The sequence below is a fragment of the Frieseomelitta varia genome, unplaced genomic scaffold (assembly GCF_011392965.1).
Source record: "Frieseomelitta varia isolate USP_RPSP 00005682 unplaced genomic scaffold, Fvar_1.2 scaffold_436, whole genome shotgun sequence".
Taxonomy (NCBI): domain Eukaryota; kingdom Metazoa; phylum Arthropoda; class Insecta; order Hymenoptera; family Apidae; genus Frieseomelitta; species Frieseomelitta varia.
This window is the reverse complement of record NW_025110186.1, coordinates 143382-165922: the sequence shown is the minus strand read 5'-3', so window position 1 is coordinate 165922 and position 22541 is coordinate 143382. Positions and strand designations below refer to the sequence as shown.

Below are 22541 nucleotides of genomic sequence, written 5' to 3'. Positions count from 1 at the left end.
GATTAATTTTGTATTTTTGAACTTGGAAATCTAGTGTTTCAAATGAGGTTATAAGTTATAATTATAGGTAAACATTTTCATATGCAAATTCATGTTTTTAAGAATATAATTAGAAAAAAAAAAAATATATATATATAGGAGCTCGAAAAATTATTTTATCTGTCGTACATTATAAAGAGCATTGAACTTTGGATATTTTATATATTTTTTTCATATTATGCGCATCGTGTGCAATTCCATACTTTAAAATTTTATATAAATGCATGAAAATTGATGTATAAAATATAATATTTATAAATAATATAATTATATAACATATAGTATAATATTACATTAATATTAAGTAACCTTGAATAAAGCTGTCATAAAATATTACGTAGAAGATCTTCATCATTATATTAAATAGAGAGAAAATATTTAGAAAATGCTAGCAATTATACATATAAAATATACGTGAATATGAGTATCCATATGCAATTATTTAACTAGATAACATAATTTCTTTTCCAAAGTATTTTTCTTTTTTAAAATCTCTTCAATCTTAATATCGACATTTTCATTTTAAAATTTCCTGCCACCGCGTGTTTAAATCTCATCATTCTCCTGTTTTTCTTAAGAGTCGGATCTCATAAAGCACCCTAATAAATCTCTTTAATATCGACATTTCCTGCTTAAAATTTCTGATCTTCTGAAAATTTCCTGCCTCTACTTGTTTAAATCTCGTTACTTTCAAAACTTCTTCTATTTTTCAAATACTTCGGATCTCGTAAGAACCTAATCTCGTAAAATTTCTTACAGAGTATAATAAATTTCGTCCTCCTTAACATCGATGTTTCCTTCTTGAAATTTCTAATCTTTCATAAATCTTCTGTCAGTGCTCATTCAAGAATATTCACCTCTGTGATATTATATTACGCAGCAAAATTTTCATATAAATATAGTTTCTTATATATACAGAAATGGGAACTCTTTCATACAAATTTGCAAATGCTTATAAAATAATAAAATAAAAGGGGACTGTAATAGGGAAGGAATCAAAATAGAAAAAAATGAAAGAAAGAGAAGGAAAAACTGTGTAATAAGAAAATAGAATAAAATAAAAAGAGCTGTTCCCTAAAATTCAATAAACCCTTATGAAATTAAATTTAATTATTTCCAAAAAAAAATTCCTAATACTTCTAATTTTGAAAATTAGATTATTATTACTATTTTTTTTCTTTTTTTATTATATTATACTATATTGTTGATATACTATATTATACTATATTGTTATGAAATACTATATTATATTATACTAATTTTGAAAATTAGATTATTATTATTATTTTTCTTTTTTTATTATATTGTACTATATTGTTATACTTGTATAAAATACGACAAATATCTTTAAAAATTTCTGTTCATTTAAATCTCATTATAATCTTTCTATCTTTCCAAAATTTCTGATTGCCTAAGATTCTAGTTTTATAAATTTCCTTTTATCTCTTCCTCCTGCATTGGCATTTCCTTTTCGAATGTTCTGATTTTCTAAAAAATTCTTATCTATGCTCATTCAAGTCACATTATTTCCAAAAATTCTCGCGATATCTCTGATCCCCTAAGAATCCAATCTCTTAAGTTTTCTCGTTCCTCTTAGACTAGTTTTCTAAAAATTTCCTGGCCGCTAGTTCAAATCCCATTTCACAAATTTCCCTGTTTCCCTATTACTGACAGTCTAATGAATCTCAAGCCTCATTACTTTCACAAATTTCCCTGTCACTGAGTCTGATCTCGAAAGTTTTCTTATAAAATATATTCGAAATTCGAAATTTCTGACTTTCTACAAAATTTCTGTCTTTCGTTATTTCCAAAAATTTTCTCTCAACAATTCTCCCGAGTTCTCTCACAAGATACAAGCACCTTCCTCCTTAATGATTCTCTCCTTAAAATTTCCGATCTTCGAGAAAAGAGAGATCTCGAATCTCATTATTTCTAAAAATTGGCCCGCGTTTTCCCAACATTTCTGATCCCTCGCTCCTATGTTCACGTATTCTAATTCCCTTCTTTCTTTCAGTGATCGACGCTGCGCAAGGAGCTGAGCCAACATATCCCAGAGACTGGCTGCTCTCTATCTCAATCTTCCGAGCGTTTTCTGCGAGGAGAGCGAATATCAATCAAATTATTACGGCAATCTGGCACTCGTGACAGCCTCCGGGGCAATTCCAAGCACAATGCGGCGTGTCGTAATCCGTCGATCGAAAGACGCGCGAACACGGATCGTGCGTCGTGCGCTGCATTTTCGTCAGGGAGTCGATGGTTTTATCGCTTCCTAGCTTCGGCACGGGTTTATTAGAGGCGACGCGAGATTGTTAGGAAACTGGGCTGCGTTCGCCAACTTTCCACGTGTATCGAACGCGTGGTTTTATTGAAAATAGATATCAGGAGGGTGAGGATTGTTTCATGTACCAGTTGGGGAAAAAGTTGGCGTTCGAAATGGGTTATGCATTCGATATTTCGAGGAAAGTTTGCTTTTCGAACAGCGTCGCGCATTTTTCTTCCAGTTATCATCGATCTGTCACTGTTTCAATTTAAATATATATATATATATATATACATATATATATAATTTAAAATAATATGTTAATTATATATATATTATATATATTATAAAATATATGTATATGTATATATAATTTGATAATATTGGAAATTAGAGTATCGCAAAAAGAATTTAGGATTCAATATTTTTAATTTAACTTGAAATCTGCTAGTTATAAAATATTGTACAAATATTTGTATTTGTTTGAAATATACAGAGAAATAAAATTAGTGATTATATATATATATATGTATATAATATATAATAAAATATTATTTTATATTTTACAATATTTTATAATATTTATAAAATATTATATTATTATTTTATTGCATATATATAATATATGTATATATAATTTGATAATATTGAAAATTAGAGTGTAGCAAGAAGAATTTAGGATTCACTATTTTTAATTTAACTTGAAATCTTCTAATTATAAAATACTGTACAAATATTTGTATTTGTTTGAAATATACAGAGAAATAAAATTAGTGATTATATATATATATAATATATAACAAAATATTATTTTATATTTTATAAAATATTATATTATTATTTTATTGCGTATATATAATATATGTATATATAATTTGATAATATTGGAAATTAGAGTGTGGCAAGAAGAATCTAGGATTCACTATTTTTATCCTGCAGTTACAAAATACTGTACAAGTATTTGCATTTGCTTGATATATACAGAATAATAAAATCATCGATTTCAATTTAATCCTCTTACACGAAAGATACGTCAATGATTTTCAAATACCATCCCAGTTAGTACAGATAATTTTTTTGTTAGTAAGTGTTTGCCATAGATAACAACAAGCCTTGAAATTCGAAATGATTGTTTTTCGAAATGATTGTTTAGGCTTCAGAGGAGGGACGAAAAAAAAAAAAATTTGCGAGGTGATTTTTTTCAACGTGGTCTCAGAGACGAGAGTGTGGCAAAGAACGAACGAAAGACCGATGTGAACCGAGCACCGCGGTATCCCGCTATCAATATCGTCAGTGGGTCAGTTAACAACGGGGTCAGCCGAGGGCGAATCCGGACTGCGGGTCAACCAATCGCCTCGTATGATTCCGTCCTCCCGACAATGACTATTAACTGTATATGCACCCACAAAACCAAATTTGCCAGGACTACAGCAGCATCGTAGTTTCCCAAACTTCTGTCATTTATTATTTAACATTTATTGCCCCTCTTCTTCTCTTTTCTCCGTTCGCGAATATCATCATCTCCGTTTTCGCGGTGCAAAACTTGAAAATTTTGTGGATTTTCCTTTTTATTTCTCTACAGCGATTAAAAAATAATCACCTCTGCACCGTTTTCGCGAAACTTGAAAATTTTGTGGATCTTACTTTTTATTTCTCCACAGTGATTAAGATAAAATAATTCTCTACTGATTTCAATATTTCTGCTCTGGTCTCGATTGCTGACGATCAAGCGAAACTTGAATGTTTTCATTTTCTCAACGACATCGCCGTTTATAATATCTACTATGACGATTAAAATAATTCATTTCTCGTTTGTCCGATGTTTCTGCTCCGTTTCAACGATCTGTTGTATTTTAATCAATTAAGCGAAACATGGAAATATAATTCCGTATGCTTGAAAGTTTTCGGGGCTTGTAATGTCTGTGACGATTCAAATAATTAATTTTCTGTTTGCTTCGATTTTACTTCAAACATTTCTGTTTCGTTTCAACGGCTGCTTATTATATTAAATTATTATATTACTATTATTATTTTATTATATTATTATATTATTATTATTATTTTATTATATTATTATATTATATTAAATTATTATATTATTATTATTATTTTATTATATTATTATATTATATTAAATTAAGTGAAATTTGAAAATTTCATATTTGTAGTTATTGAAACATAATTATCAAACCAGTCAATCTCAGTATTTGTTATTTTGTTAAATTAAGCAAATCTCTTCATGGATTCTGGATGATTCGTGTTTCAATATTTCAGCGAACGAAAGGAATTTTGGAGAAAATATAAAATAAAAAAAAAAAAAGAATATCAAAAAAACTTCTTTTGCATAATATGAACATATTCGAAGAAGTAGGAAGACAAAACTGTAATTTTCAAATACTACTTATTTAATATTAAATTTCTTCCGACATTTATTTTTTAACGTTTAGAATGTTTATACTTTTCTTCTGGCTGTTGAAATACCTAATTGCTTCAGCAAAAAATATTCTTTTTGTGCTTCAAATGATCTTTTATGAGTGTAAAAAGATGTCATCTTTATTTATATAAACGAAACATCGATTTATCATAGAATTCAACATAATAAACATAATCTTTTGTACGTTTCATAAGTAAAATCTTCTATCTCGTGTTTTGATAAATCCTTTTTTATAATTATGAAAAACAAACATGCATTATTTAATAGTTGATGTAAAATAGAATTTTAATATAAGAAATTTATTATAATTTAATATAATTTATTAAATATAAACGAATACTTATAAATATAAAATAATATTAAAACACAAAAGAATGTTAAATATTCTGTTAGCAGAATTTTCGGATACATATGTATATTAAAATATATTACAGATCAGATATGAGAAATTCACGAAAAGATAAGTTAAAAGCGACAACAAAATTTTATCAATTTGAAAATTTAATCCAGCACAAGGCAATTTTTATTTCTCTGAAACGAGAAAATTTTATTCTACAGTCTCGACTTATTTTTGCACGTTAGATTAATCTTCTGCTATAATATTCTATTCTTTTCCATTGAAGTTTAATAAAATTTTCTAACTCTTTTCGACTCTCTCAAAAAAAAAGAAAAAAAAAAAGAAATTTATTCTCTATTTTCGACTTACTTTTTCACTCTTTAGGAACATCCCTTTGGACACACTATATATTTTGTTCCAATAGAAAATATATCTATTATTATTAAAAACATATCTATTATTATTATTATTAAAAAAAAAATGCAAATGAAAATGTTAAAGAGACTAGCGAAATTGAACTATGTTAAACCATTCTAAGATCTATTTTAATCATCGGAACGTCGTTTCACAGGACGTTTAACGTGTCTTCTGAAAGTGTTAGTCAATCTCGTACGTAATGGCGGAGAGAAGAAAGTCGGTGAATAAAGGCATCGACGAAGATGTGAATAATGCGATTATGAACGCGATTCGACTCGAACAGTGAACTCGAGTATAGCGTGCATACGGTACTGAGCTTCCGGCTCGAGTCACCTAGCGGTTGCTCTTTATCGTGAAGCGATTGCGACTGTGATTAACGAATAAATCCCTTTTGTTCCTCTTGAATCTGTCTTGCGATACGTGACTGCCATCTCTGCGAGCAAATTGAAAGTTTCAAAATATCCAATTTTAAACAATGGCAGGCCAATCATGGTGTATTCATTTGCGTTTGTTTTATGATTTACACGCTTAGTCACGAACAATCGAGTTGCAATCCTTTGTTGGACAGATAGCTTTATGGACTTTCAGTCCCTTTTCGCGATAATTGTTGATAATTATTGAAATGTTGGAAAAAATATTTATTGTGCTTATATCGCGATTATGTTGGAAAGTGTTTGCATTTAATTTTGAATATTCGTGTCCCAATGTTTGCTAATAATCTTCTAGGCCTTTATTTTCCAGTGACGTGTCAATCCTGTCGAGTTTTAAGTCATAATGAGTCAATTACAGAATAATAACACGTTGGAATAATTAAAATATAAATGCATATCATCGATAAAAAAAGAAAAAGTTTGAATAACATAAATAACTAGATAATGCTGTAAAGTAAGAATTAAATTCAAATTCATATTTTTCTAAATACAATTGAAAAAAAAAATTAAAAATGTTAGATGGTATTAATATTATATTTATAATATATTATATTATATTTATTATGTATTATAATATTATATTTATTATATATTATAATATTATATTTTGGGTATTTTATATAATTTTCCTGTTACCTGCACTTCCAAATTTCTTGCAAATGCGTAAAAATCCACACTCCGATTATGAAAATTAAATATTTTCCATCCTTCAGATGAAGTGTGTAAATTTCGCGTGACACTCAATAATTATCAATTAATAATTAAATAGATAATTATTAAACTATAGATATTTAAAAAAGATTGTTAAAAATAGATATCACAGATATTACAATATTAATTAAATATTATATATTGCATTAACAAATTATATTAATAATTAAATATTATATGTTATATATTGTTATGTTACATGTTAACATAACAATATAATATATTAACCGAATATTATAACAAGTAGTATAGTTTAGATAGTATATTTCTTCATATTATTTTAATATCTTCAAATTTTCCACAAATGCACAAAAAAATAATTCTATTAACACTAGAACTACCGACGAAAATGTACAATATTTATAGCAAAGAAATTCAATGTTACTAGAAAAAGTTAATAATTCACTATAAAGGATACAAGCTTCTATCGATACATTTTATTAAAAGTCACTCGAGTATAAAATACACTGCTGTAAATATGTGAAATCTCCATAGAAAATTATAAATTAGCCATTTCGAATTACCACTTTGGTAGTTCTAGCGTTAATTATTATTTAAAGAACTTAACTCGACGTAATTTTACACTCGCCGTCCCGATTATTCGATATTAATCTTCAAAAGTTTTTTTGCACGTTATTTCGTGATGCTGACGATGATTAAAAATTGCCAGGAAATCGATGTCGGCGTGAAGAAGAGTTGCCTGACCTACGAGGGGGCACGATGCCTCGGAGGGGATGCCCCGGCAGTTTTTCATTACCACAGATTCTCCTCTTGGGAACTAGCCGGAAGACCAAGAGTGCACAATTACGCCCAGGTGGGGGATAAATAAGGAGTAGGTGGCTCGAGACGAGATGAGACGAGAAACAAGACGGAAGTGGGTCAGCGGGACTCTCGGTCGTGAGGGTCCGGGTTCATTTCATCTCGCCTCGAGTTACGCGGCGGCTCGGCCGAATGAAATAAAATCTATGAAATCTCCGGTGTAATCGAATTTCATTTATAATCGAGAACCAAACGGGACCGTTCGTTTTGAACTTTTTTCGAAAACAATTTTTATCTGCAGCCGTCAAATTATTGGCGAGATCTGACAATGAGAGCTCGAACTCTCGATTCTGCATTATACATTTGCCAGAATGTAATTGGAAGAATAAATTGTTTCACGTGACAGATAAAATAGTGAGAAATTCCTTCAGTTTCAGACTTTTCTTAACCGTTTCGTTGAACTTTGAAGTCGTCACGGTTGAACGACAGAACGTTTAATAAATAAATCTAAATTGAAATAAATTGATGAATTAATCGAATTAATGAAATTCAAGTTCAATTGTAGAATGTATTACTTTCATCTCAACGACATAGGAAATTGCATGGTACGTCCTTGGAAATTATTCCATAATTTAAAAAGTTATCCACAATAACATTAAATATAATTAAGAAAATTTACTTTAGTTAAGTTTTACCAAACAACTGTTACAGCACAAGAATTCAAAAACAAAAATGGAGTTAATCACTTTGGTCTGCAAATTAAAGTGAAAATATGAAAGTGTGATGAAACCAATCGTATTATATATTAAATTAAATAATAATTGTATAATATTCTATAGATTGCACATAAATTATTTCTTGTCGACGTTCCTGAAAGCAAATTCTCCCTTCAAAAAATGAAATTCTGATCTGGACAAAAATAACGGACCTCAGCTTCTTCAATAATTCTCATTTATATTTTATACATACATAGATTTCTTTGAATATTTACAAGTAGTTCGTTCTTTCGTCTTATACTTTTTTTTTTCTTTTTTTCTTTTTTCCTGCCTGAGAGGAAAACTAGGACTTCTGGAGTGTTAAACTTCGTTTTCCTCCCACGGTAACACTTAACTGCTAATGATTATTTTACACTCAACATCGATAGATACTCAGGTAGAGCTAATAAATTTTCTAACGCTTTTAAAATTCTTCTCCACCATTTTTCACCTACTGCCTTCTCTCGGTCTGTCACATCATTGATATCGACACGCAGACAGATTTTTCCTCGGCGTGGAACGAGTACGCATTCCGGCAAAATATAGTAAAAATCTTTTCCGTCATTTCCCTTGCCTCCTTCTCTTTCTTGTTTCCTCGATAAAAAAATATCTGCATTGTATTTTCTTCGTTTAAACTTAGGTGGACCCTCGACGCACGATACCACGGTTCAATCATTGAAACGCCAAGCAAATTGAATTTTTTTTCAAAATTTCATTTATCAGAGATGAAGGACGGATCGAACAGCAATGACAATATTTCTCACGCTATTTATTATATAACGAGAGTTGAGAGATCCCTAATAATTGGAAAAATTGATTAAAAAGAAAGAAAACGAAGAGAAACGATATTATCATTTCAGCAGAATCATTGAAGCATTGCATTGTAACTACGTGTAACATCTATCGAAAAATGGTATCGTGTGTATTAGGGTGTATTACACATATTTCCTCTCTGCACCATATTTATCACCAACGCGTCGTCTAGGTCGTTTATTAGGAAGTCCTCGAATTCTAACGAAGATCATCGATAAATTCGAAATCTCGACACGTTCTTCTTCTCCTACGAAATACCAATAAAGAAGTGAATATACAATGCTTGTTGGGTGACAGAAACATTCAACAAACTCTGTCTTAAAACAGAAAGTGAATTTGAAAGAACGAATAATTATGTGTAATAAAATAATCGTGATCTTGTGAGAAGAAGAAGAAGAAGAAAAAAAAAACCTTAACAACCGTAATAATACTCTTTTATTTCTACGCAACAGTCTATAAGCCTCTTTTATCTGGATCACGCTTCTTCTATGTTTTAATTTTACATATAATCATAATCTGCTCTACTCGCCATCTTCTAATAACTTTGAGTTGATTCTCTTTTAGTTAATGTTTAGGACGCATTTCACTGTTCTCATTGTTTACAAATGAGAAGTGGATGGTAAAGAAAAAAAAAAAAATTCTCACATTGATAAAAAGGTTAACAATAACGTTAACAGATGAAATTAAATCCGAATTACAGAGAAGAAATCGTTTTCGAGAGTTGTGTACCTCACTGAAGTCTGTTGACAAAGACTCGGCCAAGCGAAACTTGCTTGAAATAAATCCTTGAGCGGTTAGACGAATTTAAAAAATATAATTACAAAATTTCTTCTATCTGCGAACGTTGTTGCTGTCAGTTCATTCGACGTGTACAAGAAATCAGATCCTATCCGAGAGGACAAAAGGAAAACTCTAGAGTAAAAATAAGAAATGACATATGGTAGCTTGTACACGTCGAATACAATGAGGACAACAATGAAATTTCTTAAGCATTTGGCGCATTTATTATATCGGTGTGATGCGTTTATATCGAGTAAAACACTGAGATCAGTACCTAAAATATAACAATATATAATATACCATGAGTATTATCCAATTCTTTGCGACACTGCCTCGGCGAGAAATTACAGCAGCCGGATTCGAAAACTCATTTGGAATGTATTTTCTGGGTCGTCTGGAACGCAAGCAACTTAAACATTCCCGTCGTTACAGACGATCGTCGTATCTTCCCTATCATTCCCCTACCTAATTACACATAATTTACTTAGAGCCTCGAGAGGTATAACTAAAAAACGTCTCATCGTGTAGCCAAGCGTTTATTTTATGTACAACCGAGTGCATTCTGCGTCTCGCGAGGTTCACCGGCAATCTACGTCCTTTGTCCTGTACTAAATTGAACAAGAGAAAACAGGAGAATACAATACGGAAGAGTATCTACTGCGTCTTATCTAACTGACGTCGAATTACCATGAGACACAGAACGCATTCAACTAAGTGATCTTTGGCTTCTATCGCCAATTATTAACGAGACGTAAAGCGTTCGTTACATTGGTTTAGACATCGTGAATCGCTCTGAGACACGTTCCCTCTTCCCCGATGTCCGTTCTAATCACAATCTTCTCTCCTTCGTTTTCGTTACTTATGCTATAAATACGCGGTGTGTTTGCTGCTGTGTTCAAGGGCTGCAAGGACGTCTTGCTTCTGCCTCACGTACAATCTGCCCTTCTTCCACGGATTCTGAAGCTGCAGCAGCTTGAAGTCATCCCTCAGGCAACGCTCCCTGGCACCGATCACCGCTACCAGGCAGAAGTTCGGCAGCTCGTCGGCTGTGTAAATGGGCCCCTCCTGGCCCTTTAAAACCACCGCCATGTTCAGCTGCTTCACAACCAGGTTCACAACTTCTCTGGCCGTGGTCCTTGGGGTGACGTGTAATTTCAGGCTGGTGCCGGAAGCCAGGCCGGTTTCGTAGGCCGCGTATACCTGCAAGAACACCGGATCTCTGGTCAGACGAGAATTCATTGGGCAATCTGCACAAATACAAATTATCTGCAGTGACATTTATACGTGGCAGCGCAGTGACAGCACGTTGCTCGATGCATCTGGCTGTTGTTAACGAACAGTTAAAATTAAGAAGTTAGTAGTGTTAAGAATAAACAGGAAAGGAGATTGAAGAAAAAAAGAAAGAAAGAAAGAAAGAAAGAAAGAAAGAAAGAAAGAAAGAAAGAAAGAAAGAAAAAAAGAAAGAAAGAAAGAAAGAGAAAAGATTGCTCACCCAATGGTAGTGTAGCGATTTATAAAATAACATGGATATATATGCAACACGCATTCAGATTTTTTTTTTTTATTTACTTTCAGACAGTTATACTCGGATTAGACATGGAAATAATTGTATCAAGTGAACTGAAAAAGCTCGGACGAAATTTCATGCTCAATGATTACAAGAAAAGCGTAATTGGGAAAGCGCATCTGAGCGAAACAAGCACTGAAACTTAACGGTGTGTGACGGGGCTTACTCATATGTCTGCTACATCGGTCTGCACTAGAAGACCAAGTGAGCTGTTTTTAACTACAATCGGGTTAGACTTGTGTTCCCTACAAGGAAAAATATTATTTAAACTCAATGAGCGGTCCTCCGGATGATAATAATAAGCTTCTGCGGCTCAGGATTGGTATAAGCGTATACTCTAACTAAGGAAGCTTGCATAAGAGATAATCGTTCGGCTAATGGGAAGAGACCGTGACAAATTTGTACTAGCTGTCCCCAAGATTATTACTCTCGCCGCTTGTAATTGTGACATGCCGTGATCTTGAGAATGAGGCAACGGCCGTGTCGCAACTAATAACTCTTATCAGCGAAACAATCCTCCGTGATGATTTCTATCACAATCAACTCAACTATCAACAGGGTCCCAATCCTGTCATTTCGTCTACTGACCTCACACAAGTCCCAATCTCTACTTGATAAATTGTGACACGTGAGGTGTGTGTTACAAGTGTTACCTGAAGAATGCCAGGTAGAGGAGCCGGCATCATCGTTGCCTCGTCCTTCTCCTCCTCCAATTGACTCTCCAACGAACCGGTTGCTGTGGCCGCGACGGTAGCGGTCGGCTTGCTCGACTTGCTCTTCGCGAGCCCACTCTTTATGCAGACGCTCGAGTTGGGCGTCGAATACTCGTCGCTGCTTAACGAGTGCAAACTGTCGGAATTGGTGTTGCTGACGCTCAACAAACTCGTCGTGTTCGTCATGGCTGTGGACACGCTCAACAGCGAGCCACCGTAAATGATTGGCTTTATGCTGAGCAACGGGCTGGTGCTGGCCGACGCGGACGTGATCGTAGCTGATCTATTTCTGGGACTATGTTTGTATTTCGTTAGGATCAGAGTGTCCTCGGATTTGGATGGCGGTAGCCTGGTGTTCTGCAATGGTACCAGATGGTTGTTGCTGCCAGCGCTGGCTGTGTTGCTCAGATTGCTGGTGCTGCTCATGGGCACAGAAGACTTTGGGGGCTCTGAGCCGGTCGATACGTTCGAGGTGTTGCTGCCCTTGCGAATATACTGGCCGCTAGGTAATTGCTGTTCGCTTTTGCTGAACTCGGTGGTGAGTAGATTCGAGGAGGAATTAGATACGTTAGGCCCTGGCCAGCTACCTCGACCTGGACTAGATTTCACCAGCTTTGGATCGCGCGGCGGTAACTGCAGCAAACTTCTCTTCAGGCTGTTGCTATTGCTGTTGCTTCTGTTCCGATCAAGACTGAGCAAGTGTTTCATGGAAATTCCGACTGTCTGTGACGAACTCTGCAATTGGAAATTATAGAATTGTTTGATTTAATTATCACAGCACTATTATGGAACGGCGAGACTCTGAAGAATCAATACATCAAGTTTGGGCAAATTTTGTTTGAAATACAGATAAGAATCATTTCTATTAATTTATTACTTTTATCTTAGAAATGATAACGATTTGGAAAAGTAATTTCAAATTAAATAAATCTTTCATTCAAGTTAATTTATTATGATGGACAGTAATTTTGTATATTCACAGAGAAACAGAAATTTGTTTCATCCACTAGTACTTTATGTATTTTATACATTATTGCACATGATGCTTGGCTGCAGATTTTTGAAATTTTAAATTTCGCAAAAATGTAGAAACATTCACAGTTTAAAAATAATAAATCACCTCAGCATAAGGTATAATTGGCTTGCGTAATAAAATTATTTAAAAAATTGTTTGTAGAAACATTTCATTCAGATAACGCCCAAGCTTGTTTTACACGAATTTAGATTAACTTACGCTCTGCTGGGAAGACCCACGATCTCTAGCGAACGTGATCACATCGATGAGCCACCTGGCTCCTTTCCATACGGTGTTCACTTGAGTCTGAAGATCCTGCAGCCTGGCTAACTTATCCTTCGCCACGCTTAACTCCAGAGAACTGAACGCTTCTCTATGATTATATTGAGCTTGCGCTGTGTCGAGTTCCAGGATGCAACTTAATCTTGAGTATCTGTTAATCACATCTTTCTGATAGGTGTTCAAGTGGACCATCTCGAACACTTGGATAGGCAAGGACAGGAGGTCACCACGTTGAAGAAGGATCTCTCTGGTTCCAGGTACGCAACAGGCGGTTTCTGCTGGAGGCACAGCAATTAGAAAGGACACGTCGTGAGTCAGATCGATAACTTCGGCGTCGTAGAGTCGATGCAATAAAGAATCTTCAGGACTGATCTCCATGTAATTGAACAGTCGCCTCGCTGTAGCAGCAACCAGATCGACGAACAATTTCTGCTGTTCTGTACCTTGGGACTCGTTTGTTACGTTCTCCTTTTCTTCGCAATCTTTGACCGACGCGTCTGATGCATGAATGCGCGTTATCCTTTTCAGATAATCCCACTCTTCACTATAGCAGGAATAACAAAGATTAATAAAATACAGTAAGAAGATATATCATATTTTTAGAAAACAGAATTATATCTGACAAGAACGATAAGTAAATACACTTCAGAATAGATTAATAGAGTAATATAATCTGAAGGTACAAAATTAATTCAATAATTGATAGTTTTTTTGTTATATATTAGTTTTGTATAAATACTTCAGTATCATTATAACAGTACTGCTTGTAGCAAGGTAGTTTAGTTTTCTTTCTTTATCATGACAATATCATTGGCTGGACATTTTACGTTTGGACAAAAAAAAAAAAAAGCAGTAGGCTGTTATTCAGTTTTTACTATCTGAAGAGACAATCTAGTGTGTATGAGTAGATTGATAAGTTTAAAACTGGTCACAAAAAAATTGAAAAAAGCTTTTGGATAAAAAATATATTCTGAGGATATAAAACAGATTGTACAAAAATTAACATGCAAGAAGACATATTATAATATCTCTATTATTATTTCAATAAATTTTACAATTCACACTACTGATAATTATTGAATATATATGTACTATATTATATTTTTAAAATTTTAGAAACAGATTTATTTGACAAGAACAATGAATAAATATACTTGAAAATAGTGTAAATTCAATATGATAAAGAATATAACGTTTGATAGATTATCAACACTCTTAGTATCCGCGTTGTAAATTTTTATTCATCTATATGAATCTGTATGAATGAAGACAGTATTATATTTTCAATATAATAAAATTATTCAATACTTACGCAGAAACGTGCGGATTGTCACGAATCTTGCAATGAGGCAAAACATTAGGCGATTTTGCGGGTACCACGACTTGTATAAGATCAACGCTACTTTGCATCTTCAAATAACCAAGATAAAGTCCCTTTGACAGTTTGATACTGCTGACTTGATGATAGGTCATCTGTTCCTGTATACTGGCAATTAAAATATCCGCCACGTTACTATCTTCATGAGTGATGACTTTTTTCGTGACTTTGCTAAGCGGCAACCATCTGCTGTTCAGCACCGAGATTGACTTTGGGAATTTTATGTAATTCACCGTGGAGAAAACCATGGTGCCTTGAACGTCTCTGATGGGTTTATGGTACAGTTGACCAAGGTCTTGTATACACAGTGCTGCCTGCAAGCACCAATAATTATTCATGAATTTTTGTTTCAAAAATTACTCAATCAATTATTTCTGTGATAAACACTTATATCACTGTGATAATTTCAAAAGGTACTCAAAAAGACATAAGACAAAAAGGCACAATGAATATTTGTGGATCTACACTATTCAAAAATACAGCGTAGTTTTTCTATTCTTTTTGTCTTAATATACAAATTATATTAGAGAATAGAACTACTAGTAACTAAAAGATCATCTGCTATTAACAGATATTCTATTCCAGTGATATAACGTTCGAATATTAAGATATTCGAAAAATAAACTCTACTTTACATCAAAATTATCAGCAAATTTCTTTTCCTCTTTCTTTTTACATGTTAAATGTAAAATACGTCAAAAGTCATCTAATATAAAAATATCTTACATAACTTAATTCCAGAGACAAAGGGTTGAAAAAATGTTTTTTAGAAATCTAGAAGACTTTCCACAAAAAGTCATTCTGACCATTTTTGTAATTCAACACTTGCAACAATAACTTTTATATTGTGTGAAAAACAAACCTGCATCTGCGCAGCAGCCTGTAAAAGTTTTATCCTGAAGTGATTGGTCGAGCTGCTGTGACTCTTCTCCATATCTTGCCGAAGAGTTTTAACATCGTCCCAAGTGCAGCCCACTTTCATAAGCCAATGGAAGTCGTTGTAAATACAACTAGGGTAAGTCTCGTCGACTTCGATCACAGGCAAGAAATCCTCGTTCGTTACCAATATTTTATCCTCGTGGTACAATAGACAAGCAAGAAACACGCCGCGCCTCAAATTCTTCTGAAACTTGCTGGTGGCCGTGAAGAGCTGCTTTATCGTTGTCTTCTTCTTGTGATTACGCCTCTGCACGGCTGGCGTCTCTTGAGTGTACTCTGGTCGCCTTATGTCCGTGAATAAAGTATTCAACTGCTCCAATCGGCCGGCAAACCTTGGCACTCTGCCATCGATGTCTCTCCAGCCTGGAAACAACAACGGATACGTGTCTTCACTTCGATTTTCACGACAGCTCCGATAAACCGAATCAGACCTAACGATCGGCACATGTGCAATGCAGATTCTAAACTTAACTCGATTCGAATGCGATCGAGCGAAGTCCGGACGTGAGCTAAATATGGATGGGATTAGAGATGGATTTCCTTCTATATTTCCCAGTGTTACACATATAAAGCAGAATAAGTCACGTTTTCTTTTATATAGGAAGGATTTTTAAATTCAGTGTATAATGGTCGCAGAAATAATCTGCATGTATTCTATTTCTATTAGGTTTTAACTTGTGCTTTTGATTATTTCATTGTTTCTTGAATGAAAGGAGTAAAAGAATAAATCCTCATTCTTAAAAAAAAATGATGCGTATTTACAATAGAATGTTATCATTAGACTGCAAATTTTCATGCACTTGTGGAAAATTTGAAAGGGTGCAAAGTGAACATAATACAGATAAAATATCCAAAGAAGAGTACTGACTATAGTAATATACAAAAGAAACAATTTTCTTAAATGCTACTTCTTTAATTATGTTTAAAAAATAAAATTAAAAATCCGCAATCCAATTACCAACGTTTGCGTCCAAAATCTAATATTGCGCTTTAAATTTAATTATTGTAAGCGTATTTTTGCAAAACCAACAATTTTGGCTTATACTTCTTTGCCTGTCCTAGAGAGATATTAGAAAATGGCTGAAATCACAAGCGTGTAAAATCATTCAGGATTTAAAATATTTTTAATATATTAACTACCACCTGAAATTTAAATATTTCATCTATATGGCAGAATATTTACTTTAAAATGTTATGCCACAATAAAAGTACAATGTATTAAAACGAATCATATGTTCCACTTGAAATTTCAATTTAACAAAAAGTAAATATTGCTCGTAACAGTAATACAGATTTTTGAAAAGAACAGACAACTTGTCACTCGTGTGAATTTAGAATTAGAAAATACAAATATCGAAAATATTTATTAAATAGAATACAGAATTTATGCATTTTTATGAATAATATCACTGAAGAAACAGAGCCTAAAAAAATTTGTTTTATCTACTATATATTATAATACACTTCATTTTGGATATTTTATATAAGTATTTTTGTATGTTATATGTCACTCTCAATTTTCCATAAATATATAAAATCTGCAGTTTAGTTATTAACAATGATCAAGTAAAGATTTTAATTGTAAGAATTGCCATTTACCAGGCTGCGAATTTTTGTTTATTTGTAGAAAATTTGAAAATGTAAAAATGAGAACACAATATGCAAAAGTATAGACAGAAAGACAGAAAGAAATGATAGGATAGCTCTAGATTTTTTTCTGTTTTTTAAAAACAATGATATGTGCAGAGATCTTGTGTGCGTAGGTCTATAAGAAAATATTCTCTTAGTAACATACGACAAACCCATTACTATTTTGTTTTTTTTTTTTTTTTTGTTAAAATTATAAGAATTTAGCTCAAAAACAGATGGGACAAATATAAAATATTGAAAGAAACGTTCCATTAAAGTGTACCAAATTTGACGAGTCGAAATTTGATCAACATAATTATCAAGTAATCTGTAAACGTTAAAACTTTAATTAAGAATTTGGCTGCTTCATCTACAATAATCTAACAATTCTCTCTCTCTCTCTCTTTTTTTTGCAATGTATATTTTACAAAAGAAACAAAAAAATGATCGTACTGCTGGGTGTTACATGGGCAGGAGTCGAGTTCCTGAATCTGCTGTAGCCTTTCAAATTGCCAGCAGCCGCGCAAAAGTAATACTTCTGTCCCTGAATCAGATCATCGATCCTGCACTCCCTCTGTTTCATATCTAGGACCTCCCTCTCGCCGCAGATCACTGAGAAATCTTCCTTGACGCTCCATTGAACTTTAAATTTCGTGCAGATAGGAGAGTCGTGGGAATCTGGCTCTTGAAACCTCACTGTTACAGAATTTGTCCCCGTCACGTCCACTGCGACCAAAAACGGCATGTCTGGCGGCCCTGAAAGAGATCAGCACTGTCAATTCTATTTAAAAATTTTCCAGGGTTTTAGGCAGTAAGTCCGGTATACTTTAGTTGTTCCCTGATATTCAAAATTCGGTAAAACGACAGGAAAAAAATCATGAAAAAACTTTACTACACTATGACACAACTTGTAGCATTTTCACTTTTTTCCATAAACATTTTTGGAATAAAATGAACAGCACGTTTTGAAAGTAGAGGCTTCTAAATGAACCTAGGTCTCTTGTTTTACGAAATTGTAACAACATGTGAATATTAATGCAAATAACTATTTTTAAGGATGACTTACTCGCTTGATCGAATCCAAGCAACATTTTTCTAAGCGCTCTAGCTCTTCTTTCCCACAGAGCGAGTTGCTTGTCCTCGTTATTACCGCCGCATCCCGTCAGATTGTTGTGCTGCGACGAAAAACTTGATCTATGACTGCTCGGTGGTTCCAGGAGGGTAGTCCCGCCGCTGCCGGAAGTGCTCCCGCCGAGTTCTTGAACTCTGTGTTCCGCTTCCAACAGCAACGAAGCCAAATGAGTGCCCAGAGATTCTGGAGATTTGACTGTGCAATCAAAACCGAGGAGATTTCTCATGAAAGTTGGAGAATTATCAAAATCTGGCTTTCAGTGAACAACTAAATCATAAATAAATAAGTAAAATTTATTTTGTACCTTTTGTATTGGGGTTAATTAATTTAATATTTTAATAATTTTAATTATCTCGAAAATAAATGATCTATGTATATAATAAATAATAAATATATATATAATATATATATATTTATATATATATAATAAATATAATAATAAATATAACAAATATATAAATATATATAATAAATAAATATAAATAAATATATATATATAAATATAATAAATAAATAAATAAATAATAAATAAATATATATATATAAATATAATAAATAATATATATAAATATAATAAATAAATAAATATATATATATATATATATATATATATATATCTTATTTGCGCTGGCAATTGATTGCGGACCATAACGAGTGACCGAACCGTATACAATAACACGTCGCTTTCTTTTCCAACTCGTCGCCATGGCATCACTGGATTGAAATTACTGACAAGTAATAAATTGATTATATATATATTGATGTTTTTTGCCTGGGTTATACTTGAAACTGAGGAAATGTTGCAATTAAAACTTTAATCGGTAAATATTACATCCTGAATTACGTTGGAAATTAACGAAGAACAAACGAACAAAGGGGTGGAGAGAGCCCGAACTTTGGATTAATTAATAAAACATCGACAAGTCGCACGAAACAGATCGTGATTCGAATCGCATCGTGCACCGGTTCACGAAATCCTGTATCGGTGCTCGTCCTCGTAAAATTTCACCCGGTTGCCAACATTAATATAGACAATCGACCCGACCGCAAACGCCATTGAAAATTCCCACTAATTTGCGTGCGATTGATGTTCCCACGATTTTGCCCCACCGCGTTCGTTGTTTAATCAACCATGGGTATAAATAAATTCGATGTATCATCGATCGGGCTGGCCTTGTAAACTAATAATTAATCAGTTGTCTGTGGTTCTGACATGAACCTACGCTAATCAAACTGTATGTGGTGACTGTACACTGGCGCACGAAATTGTTTTGATCAAGCTCCAGTGGAGAATCATCGATATTCTGAATCGTTCGGTTCAATGAAAATAATTGTCTCTTAAAATAAAGCTAAAACTTAAATTTTCAACTTAATTTCATTTAAATTTATTTTATTAAACTTTAATTTTAAACTTGAATCTTTCCTCAAGAAAAATTAAAGATTAAAGTCTTCTGTGTTACAACTTTTCTGTACGATTTTTCTTCGTCATTTTATCGAACACTGAAAATTAGGATTATAGGAAGAAAATATTCAATAAAATTTCTCGAATTTTTGTCGAATTTTGTCGTCAAACCTTAACATTTAAATTTAAAATTCAATGAAATAGGATTTTATTATAATTACTTTTATTAGCTTAAATAAAAGCAATTTTATTACAATTTATTTTTATTATAAATAATTTTATTAACCTAAATAAAAGTAATTTTATTACAATTTACTTTTATTACAATTAGAATATTATAATAAAATACTTTTTACTTTTATTATAATTAATTTTATTAATTTAAATGAAAGTAACTTCATTACAATTTACTTTTATTATAATTAAAATATTATAATAAAATACTTTTTACTTTCATTATAATTAACTTTATCAAGTTAAATAAAAGTAACTTTGTTACAATTTACTTTTATTATAATTAGAATATTAGAATAAAATATTTTTTACTTTTATTATAAGTAAAATATTATAATAAAATACTTTTTACTTTTATTATAATTAGAATATTATAATAAAATACTTTTTATTTTTATTATAATTAGAATATTATAACAAAATACTTTTTACTTTTATAATTAATTTTATTAACTTAAATAAAAGTAACTTTATTACAACTTACTTTCATTATAACTAGAATATTATAATAAAATATTTTTTACTTTTATTAATTTAAATGAAAGTAACTTTATTACAATTTACTTTCATAATTAGAATATTATAATAAAATACTTTTTACTTTTATTATAATTAATTTTATCAACTTAAATAAAAGTAACTTTGTTACAATTTACTTTTATTATAATTAGAATATTAGAATAACATTTTATATGCTTCAATGTACTTATAATGATTCCATATCCTTTCTTCCGAATTATTCACGTATCCTCTGCAAGCAAATCGTCATTTGTCCAGAATTTGTACAAAATTAACGAACAGATAAATCTCAATGTCTATAAAATTTCCTTTTTCACTCGAAATATTAGAAATTTGCCAATGTGAATACTTTCGTGACTACAGACTAGTACAGACTCTCGTAACCGACTGTACGAGTGTTTCGAAGATTAATTAAAAAGATTAAATCGAAACAGGTAGACTCGCAGATCGAATGTTGCCTTATCCTTCGTTGAAAAAGCGAAAGGCGAGAGAAGAAAAATTGCGAGGTTCAATTATCGATGGAACCAGATCCCACACTTGCGATTACACTTGTAAATTGATAGACGAGGAGAAAGGCTCGATGGAAAGTTCTTCAATTCTTTTCGTAGGCGTTGCGTTCTCTTTGTATTTTTTTTTCTTTTTTTTTTTTTTTTTTTTTTTTTCCATCACGGTCGAAATGCAATAAAGCTCGGCGGCATTTTTATTACACACCGCGGAATCCTAATTGGAATCCTACCCTATTCGACCATTTCTTCTCTCTTCTCGTCGTCAAAAATCGTTTCGTTTCTACTCTTTTTTTTTTTTCATTCTACTCTTTAATTTCATTCTTTCGTTTTTTATCAATTTTTGAATCTCCTCTGGTTCTCTGGATTTTCTTGTCAACAGAATGAGTCGCACTATAAAAATGTTAGAGCAGAAAGGTGAATGATTGATAAAGTGGATTATTTACCGATGACCGTACCTTTTTCTTTTTTTACAAGTGCAATGATTTGTAAAAAATGGAAATTTATCTTTTTCTTTATGCATAAATTGAATTCTCATTACTACGTATAAAAATAATTATAGGGTAACGTGGTGGAAGAACGAGTATTCAGAAAAAAGATATCTTGAAAAATGTCTTTATTAGAGGATGTTTAAATAATTTTCCATTTCAATAATTTTCAATCACAAATATTTTTAGTTTTGATGAAATGTTTCTATGTTGTGTATTTTTAATTTTAATTTTTTATATACTAATTTTATTATTTATTATTATTATTATTTATTTTATTTATTATTATTTTATTGTTTTTATTTATTATTATTTATTATTTTTTATTTTATTATATTTTATTTATTATTATTTATTTTATTATTCTTCATTTACTATTTATTTTATTATTTTTTATTTATTATTATTTATTTTATTATTTTTTATTTATTATTATTTATTTTATTATTTATTAGCTTAAAGATATTAAAATGCAGAGAATACACACAGTAATTATTATACTGTTTCACGACAAAAATGAATTTCTATCTGAATATCGTTACCTTTAAAAAATAAAAATTTACAATCACACAACATTTCTGCAGCACAGTATCTCTATAACTCACAATTCCTTTTCACTAAATTATGGAAGCCAGTGAATAAGATCTTTATAATCATAAAATAAAATTTTCACAATCTTAATAATGAGAATTATTTTCAGCAATTCGAAAATCGCGTTTTTTTTTTTTTTCAGTTTCGTTGCCAAGAAACGATGCGTATTGGCTACATGAACCAGTTCGCGCCACAAATAATTCTACTCAGGATGGAAAACAAAACTATTACAGGGTTTCGAATCATTCATCAACCATTTTTATCACGCTCTTCTTTTACAATCGAATCGCAAAACAAGCGAGAAATTTGCAGACGCATTGTTTTCCCAAACAAAGGCGATCGATCAAAAGGCTTTCAATTTACGGCTTGTTTTTCCACGTCAAAACCTCTCGCATCGACGCTTACAGGAAAAA

General features: G+C 31.9%; 1 protein-coding gene across 5 annotated transcripts in view; it reads right to left on the bottom strand.

Moving 5' to 3' along the window:
- Window positions 1–9373: 9373 nt before the first annotated feature.
- Window positions 9374–22541, bottom strand: part of LOC122532121 (ankyrin repeat and fibronectin type-III domain-containing protein 1) — a 97960-nt gene continuing 84792 nt past the window's right edge. For 4 of the 5 annotated variants that reach the window (XM_043660630.1, XM_043660629.1, XM_043660627.1 and 1 more), the window contains 7 exons: window positions 18326–18586; window positions 17713–18015; window positions 15554–15993; window positions 14626–15005; window positions 13251–13857; window positions 11957–12751; window positions 9374–10936 (listed from right to left, as the gene is read on the bottom strand). In XM_043660630.1, coding sequence (XP_043516565.1) covers window positions 10601–10936; window positions 11957–12751; window positions 13251–13857; window positions 14626–15005; window positions 15554–15993; window positions 17713–18015; window positions 18326–18586 — 3122 coding nt within the window. In that variant the 3' untranslated portion in view covers window positions 9374–10600. Of the gene's footprint in view, window positions 10937–11469; window positions 11549–11956; window positions 12752–13250; window positions 13858–14625; window positions 15006–15553; window positions 15994–17712; window positions 18016–18325; window positions 18587–22541 lie in introns of all 5 variants that reach the window. The other variant, XR_006307450.1, reaches the window with a different exon arrangement.